General features: G+C 47.3%; 1 protein-coding gene and 1 long non-coding RNA gene across 3 annotated transcripts; one reads left to right on the top strand and one right to left on the bottom strand.

Annotated features, from left to right (window-relative positions):
- Nucleotides 1-2,985: 2,985 nt before the first annotated feature.
- LOC111077038 lies at nucleotides 2,986-4,752 on the top strand. Of its 2 annotated transcripts, none has more exons than XR_002608101.2 (3): nucleotides 2,986-3,222; nucleotides 3,285-3,862; nucleotides 3,950-4,752. It is a non-coding gene; the product is annotated as an uncharacterized LOC111077038 (long non-coding RNA). The 2 variants fall into 2 exon arrangements; XR_005967727.1 differs by having other exon boundaries at nucleotides 2,987-3,222; nucleotides 3,940-4,752.
- Nucleotides 4,753-5,633: 881 nt separating this feature from the next.
- On the bottom strand, nucleotides 5,634-6,332 carry LOC111077037. The gene has a single exon (XM_022371155.2). It carries the CDS (start codon nucleotides 6,291-6,293, stop codon nucleotides 5,685-5,687), a length of 609 nt encoding a protein of 202 aa, XP_022226847.2. The 5' UTR covers nucleotides 6,294-6,332; the 3' UTR covers nucleotides 5,634-5,684.
- Between the last annotated feature and the right edge of the window lie 56 nt (nucleotides 6,333-6,388).

The following is a 6,388-nucleotide window of genomic DNA, read 5'->3' as shown; positions in this document are numbered from 1 at the left end:
ATGCACCTTTCATAGTGACGAACTAAGAGCCGCTCTAGCCGTTGGCATTGTTCGACGGCTTCAGCAACATCACAATCGTGGAGGAGACAACAAACAGCGAAGGAGGGGAAGTGCAGGTGAAGTGACAAAAGCTTGGTGCTCTGCCCAGGTTCCCGCTTGCATTCCCGTTGACATTTGACAGCGGCAGTCAAACTGATGGGGCTAAGCAGCAAGGGCGAGGTCATCACACTACCCTCCACAGGGTCGCCAGCAGCTAGTTGATGGTCAAATGGCCGACACTTAAGTACGGGTCCAGGCGCAGGCAGACACATGTGAGGTAGTCCCAGTTGATCCCTCGGCACCCAGAGATGCACCACTGATGAGAGCTGACTGTAAATATGGGTGCTTCCACAGTGGTCACACAGTGGAGGGAACTAATCGGGCAAAACATTCTCTCTCTTCATAAGGGAATGCACTCTGCGCAGTGTTCACTGTAGCCTCACTGTTCACTGCTGATTAGAGTGCTGAGACACCAGGGAGTGAGTGCTGAGAGTGTCTCACCACTGGCAGGCATTTGTCCAAGGCAGGCCTGCGAAATGTATCCCCCCCCCCCCCACCACTACCCCTCTCATTTCAAAGAGTTTTCAACCCATCAAACACACAAACTCAGACAATGACACTCGAGTAGTCGTCGTCGTCGTCGTAGTAGTTGTTGCTGTTTTTGTTATTGTTGCCGTTGTCTGACGCCGAGTGTATTTGCTCTTTGTTCGCCAGTGTAGAGTGTAGAGTGTAGCTTTGTGCCGCGAGACTTTTGCAATGAACTCATAATTTGAACTCTGACACCGAGGGGGAGGCACACACATGCAGAAGCATACACACGGCGAACAGATCGATATTACAGCGGGGATTCCATCAGATATTTGTTTATTGGAAAATCTGTTCGACTTACTAATTAGGGGGGTAGCACTAGGGGGGGGGCGAAGGAGTGCAAATGGAAATGCCGGAATCGGATTTGCCAAAACATTTATTGCGATATGGCATTTTTTTGTTCAAATAAATGTCTGCCTAAATCTGTTATATGTACCACTTTGCGTGTACGCATAATGCCAGTATTTGGTTCGACTCTGGGCAGGGGGAACGTAATATCAATTAGCGGCACTCATGCGATTGATGGATGCATAAATTAAAGCGTTACGCCAGGAGCGGCGCCATACAAATTACGTGCAACATGTAATATGACAGTCGACAACGTTCAAACAGCCATCGCTCACCCGGACCGACTGGATGAGTGGCGGGGCATCCTCTCAGTTCATACATCCGTTCCGACAGTAGCAGGTGCCGCCATGCCTCCGCATGCTCAACCCAAGACATCCCCAACCGCATAATTTGCTGCAAAGCCCAAAGGAAATGTCGTCCCCGCTAAAGTTGCGGCTGTGTTTCCTCAAAGTTTCCTATCCTGCAGACCCACAAACACACACACACAGACGTACTTAGAACACGCTTATAAACCAGCGTCGCCTTTCCTTCGCAGTTCTTTAGCAGAAAAATTTATCATTTTGCCCTGAGACCTGGCCAGGAGTCTAGGGAGGAGTTGTGAGTTGCCGAGTCTCAGAAGGCACTGAAAATTGACTTAAAGACCATTAAAGCGGAGCACTTTTTAATGTTATTAAGTCAGAGTTGATTGTGCAGCTTAAACCGATTTGCTCTTGCGGCTCTGGCCCCATTCCCATTTGCGGTAAGCCACATCAATGGCCACCAGCCTCGCTTCGCCTCGCTCTTAGCCGGGCTCAACGGAATATTGAATTTATAAAGCCGCACAATATTCCGCAAATTTGTTTCACCAACAAATCTATCCAAAGTCCTTGAATAAAGTCGCTGAAAAAATCGCATTTTGCATTGACACATCAGCGTAAACAAATTAACTTTAACGCCCTCCACAGGCGTCAAAAAAGGAGTGAAAAAAAAGAGTGACAAGTGACAGGAAAGAGTCACTTTGAGTCTGAAAGCAGCACCGCACCAGCTATGCTCTTTTATCTATTGATTGCCCTTAGACCCAAATACCGAAGAGGTCTCAGATCTTTATGGAAATTCCACTTGCTTCGGGCTCTTCGGATCGTGTACAAAACTCTCCTTAATTATTCTTTATATATGCCGAAACATATTAGCACTCTATTTACCATGACTAGAAAGTGGCCATTAAGTGGCAGTGGCCGAATTTTAATTGTACAATTGAATGAGTACTCGTATGTGTATCTCGTAACTCGTATTTCGTGTAGAGATAAATCCATGCTCGTATACGAATATATATATGATTTAAATATGATTCCAGGCAGCTTCAGTGGAGAGGAGAGGATCTTTATGACAGCCATAAACATGTCGAAATGGATCCCTGCAATATGCAAATAGTATTACAGTGGGAAACAAAAGTTATCGCAGCCCATGCATTACAGATGTCGAGAGAGTCTCTGTCTCTGTCTCTGCCTCTCCTCCAACCATATTGATACAAAACAAAAAAACAAAAAAAAAAACAACATGAAATTGTCATTGGCACAGAGCAGGAAGGTGGGATGGGGGAAAGTGCATGAAACCAAAATGAAAGCGCAAGCAATAAGGGAAATCGTAAATGTCGGAAAATGCTTCTGGCCCTGTCGGCCCATGGCAGTTTGAGGTTGCACCCGGGCTTGATTCTGGTTCTGGTTATGGTCCTGTGCCAGTAGGTGATGATGAGGATGCTGACGCTGTTGACAGTACACCAAATGGTTTTCTTTTTCCATTTTACGCAAATTTACAAATGCAATCAACAGTGGAGCGGGACAGGCAGCGAAAAAAAGTGTTGAAAATGGTCAACAGAATTTCGCGCTTAAAACAATCAAAATTGTATTCGATTTGCGAAGGGCAAACAGTTAAACAAGCAATGAGGGCCTGGCCCATAGTGGGTGCATTTATAGCCGTGGTAGCGCCAAAGGTCGGCCCACGAATCGGGGCAAAATTAAGACTTTAACTACGCTGCTCCACAGTGGAAACGCAACGAAATTTAAATTCATGCGGATCTGAATTTCAGCTCCATTTCATTGTGAAGTTGCAGCAATGATCTGTTTGTGTAATTATCTTGGCTGCCTGGGCCTGTCTTTCAGTTTTTTCTGTATTCACTCAGTTATGGACATCGGACACGGCACGGCACGGCACGACACGAACGAGGAGTTGGCTTTGGTGTTTACACTCAGCTTTTTGGTGCACTTTTTTGTGAGCGAGCTTCAATTTACAAGTGGCAAACAGTTGTTACCAGTTTCCTCCTTTTTTTTTAGTCTGCTTTGTCTGCTGTCCTGTCCGTAATTAAAAATTCATCATACGCCACGTTGACTGTGGCCCACACAAAAAGAAAGAGACAGCCAAAGAGCAAGGATGAAGCGACGGGGAAAAACGCGAGTGTGCAACTAAATGAACTTCAAAGTTTTTACACCAAAACTAATTGGAAAACAATTAAGGAACCACCGACGCTCAACGGACTCTGAAAGCTGAACAAATGAAAGCGGAATCAAGCAGAAGAGTTTCGCACTAAATATAGCTAGCCCCCCCTTGCTGACTGCTTTGTTTATAGTATAGTTTATAATACATAATATTTATAATCAAAATCCACAGGATTCGTCCGACTGCAACCCAGAAGAACTTTCAGCTTTCAGCTTTGGGCTTTTGCTACTTTGGCCACTTGTTTCTGTCTTGTTCGTCACAGAGCCCCCTCCTGTTGTTCTTTACCCGACTCTAGCAGGACAAACAAAACTATGGCAACATGAAATTTGTTTCGGATCCCCGCACAGGGAGCAGGCACTGGCACTGGGACAGGCCAATCGAGTGGAGCCAAGCAAGGCACTGGCCCCTTGGTCAGGTAATTGAAAAACTTTGAACGCTTCAGCTTTTGGGCTTAGCAGCAGGAAAAGGGAAACTTTTCGATTGAAACTTTAGCTTGTTACAGCCAAAAGGCAATGCCCGGCTTAATCAATTGACGATTTAAATTGACACTGCCCTGGAGACACGCTCCTCTCCTCCTCCTTCGCCTGCTTTCAGCTTCCTCCGAACTAGGCCAAATATTCAATGTACATCAATTGGCTTTGTCGCAACAGTCAGCCGCCAACAGCCTGCTCCTGCTGCTGCTCTAGCTCTAGCTGTAGCTCCACCCACATCCTGTCATGGCAGCTTCCGGCCTGGCCACACGTCGCGTGCGTGTTGCCAAAAAAACGGAAATGCACAAATCATGGACCGCATGCCATTGTTGCAGCCGCCAGCCAGAACGGAAATAAATGCGAAACATATGCGTGGAGGCAGGCAGAGGCAGTGACTGCCGAACTCTCATGCCCAAGCTTGGATACGCTGCACAGCTGGGGAGTAATTAATTGGCACAGCATCTACATCGAGATGCAAACACACCCAAGACGAGCAAGCAGAGAGACCTTCCGCACTGCTCTGGGGAAGAGTAGAGGAAATTCGCCGCCGACAAACAAAACGCGCAACCGAAGCGAAATCCACTACTGACACACAGCACAGAGATGCAAACGAATCCAAACCCCCCTCCCCACGAAGGCTGCTGTAGAGAGTGGAATGTTTACACATGTTATGGCCAGAACGGCTCCAGTTGCAGCTGCAGTTCTGCTGTCAGCAACTTGGGCACGTTCGCTGCAATTGAAACTTAAACTTTTTTCACAAAATGCGAAACACAAAATTGTTGCAACAATAACAAATGTCGGGGGCTAAGAAAATAAATAAAGAGTGGAATCATGCCACAGCACAATGCAAGTTGAACAAAAGTTTTATGTGGATGTTTTTTATGCAACTTTTTGTGCGGATGCGGAAACGCGTGTAGCGCCATTTCAATGCCTGCCGCATTGTTTGGCAATATTTGACTCAAAATAAAATGTATGAGTGGGGCACACCCGTACGAGTACGAGTACAGTGAGAGCTGGCATTTACGGATGCGGCATAAGCGAGCCTGGAGGGGCCTTCCACAGGCATCTTCCCTGTACAGTGTACCAGTACCCAGAAGTTGCACAATCGAGCCACATGGACGTGGCCTAAATGCAATTCAATAGTTAACTTTTTGCCCCATTGTGGCACTTGAAACAATGCAGATTTATGCGCTTATCTATGGGGGAACAGGCAGTTCAACGACATTGCAAAGGGCCTGGAGATACCAGTACTAGGATATGCGAGAGTTGTGGACTCCATGAAAACATAATTAAAGTGCCAAAGAAAGATGGCCGCCAGCCAATTAACCGCTTTGCCAGCTCCGCTCACCAAGTTCGGACAACAATGGAGCTGCAGCCAAAAGCCAATGGCAATCATAAAGTCAGTTGGAGCACGGAAATTGCAAGTTGCGGCTAAAAAACTGAAGGTGGCACACGCTTCAGCCATAACTTTAGCTGCGCTGCCTGCTGCTCTGGCTCCTGGTCACGTGGCCGTGTCTGTCTTGGTCTCTAGCTAAGCGCCCGAAACTATTCAACAGCAGCAAAACGGAAATTGCAAACTGCGGTTGGTTCCTCCTCCTCCTGCCTCCTACTTTTCCTCGCATTCCTTCTGCCATCAGCGGCTGCTGACCATTTTTATTTATTTCCCCATTTTACAAGCACCTTGGGAGGACTTGCAGGTAAAGAGCGTTCTTTTAATTATAAATATTTAATGCACTTTGGAATACATCGACCTTTGTGGCTGCTTCTCTATTGGGCCAGGTTGAGGTTCAGGTGCTGAAGAGATTGCACGGGCAGGGTCTGCTTCACCACATTGGAGTCGCCGGCCTTGACGATCTCCACTTCAATCTGATGGGGTGGCTGCTGCTGACGAATAACCTCCAATTCGACTTCGTGATGGGTTTGCACGCCCTGATGATCGGCAACCAACTCCACGTCGATGTGCTGGGGCTTCTGATGATGATCAGCCTGCTTAATTTCCAGCTCCACCACATGGCTTGGGCTATGCTGCACGGGCTTGATGTCCAACTCAATGTGCTGGGGCTTCTGTTCCGCTTGCTTGATTCCCACCTCAACAACGTGGTTCTCGTTAGTACTCTGATGAGCTGGCTTCAACTCAACTTCATAAGCGTGATTCTCGGCAGCGGCTTGATGAGCTGGCTTCGTCTTCACCACAAGAGCTTGTTCATTGAGCTCCATGTCGACGGATTGCTGCTGGTGCTTCTGACCTGCTGGTCGCACCTCAGCAAAGATATGTGCATGAGCATCCTGCGACACGCTCTGGCTCTGGGACATCACCCTGAAGGGGGGAACGGCCAGAACAGAACCGACGAGTACCAAGATAATGACTGCTTTCATGTTGAATTGCCTGGAATTGACTGTGATCGAACCACTGAAAAAGTGAGCTTAAATAGTCGAATTCAACGTCCCGGAGTGCAAAAATGGTGCACCTA

The sequence above is a fragment of the Drosophila obscura genome, unplaced genomic scaffold (assembly GCF_018151105.1).
Source record: "Drosophila obscura isolate BZ-5 IFL unplaced genomic scaffold, ASM1815110v1 contig_186, whole genome shotgun sequence".
Lineage (NCBI taxonomy): Eukaryota > Metazoa > Arthropoda > Insecta > Diptera > Drosophilidae > Drosophila > Drosophila obscura.
The sequence above is the reverse complement of the archived record's forward strand: the minus strand, read 5'-3'. Positions and strand labels throughout refer to the sequence as shown.

Excerpts from the sequence above, each read along its gene's own strand:
- LOC111077037 (XM_022371155.2), bottom strand. The coding sequence starts at position 6,293 with ATGAAAGCAGTCATTATCTTGGTACTCGTCGGTTCTGTTCTGGCCGTT.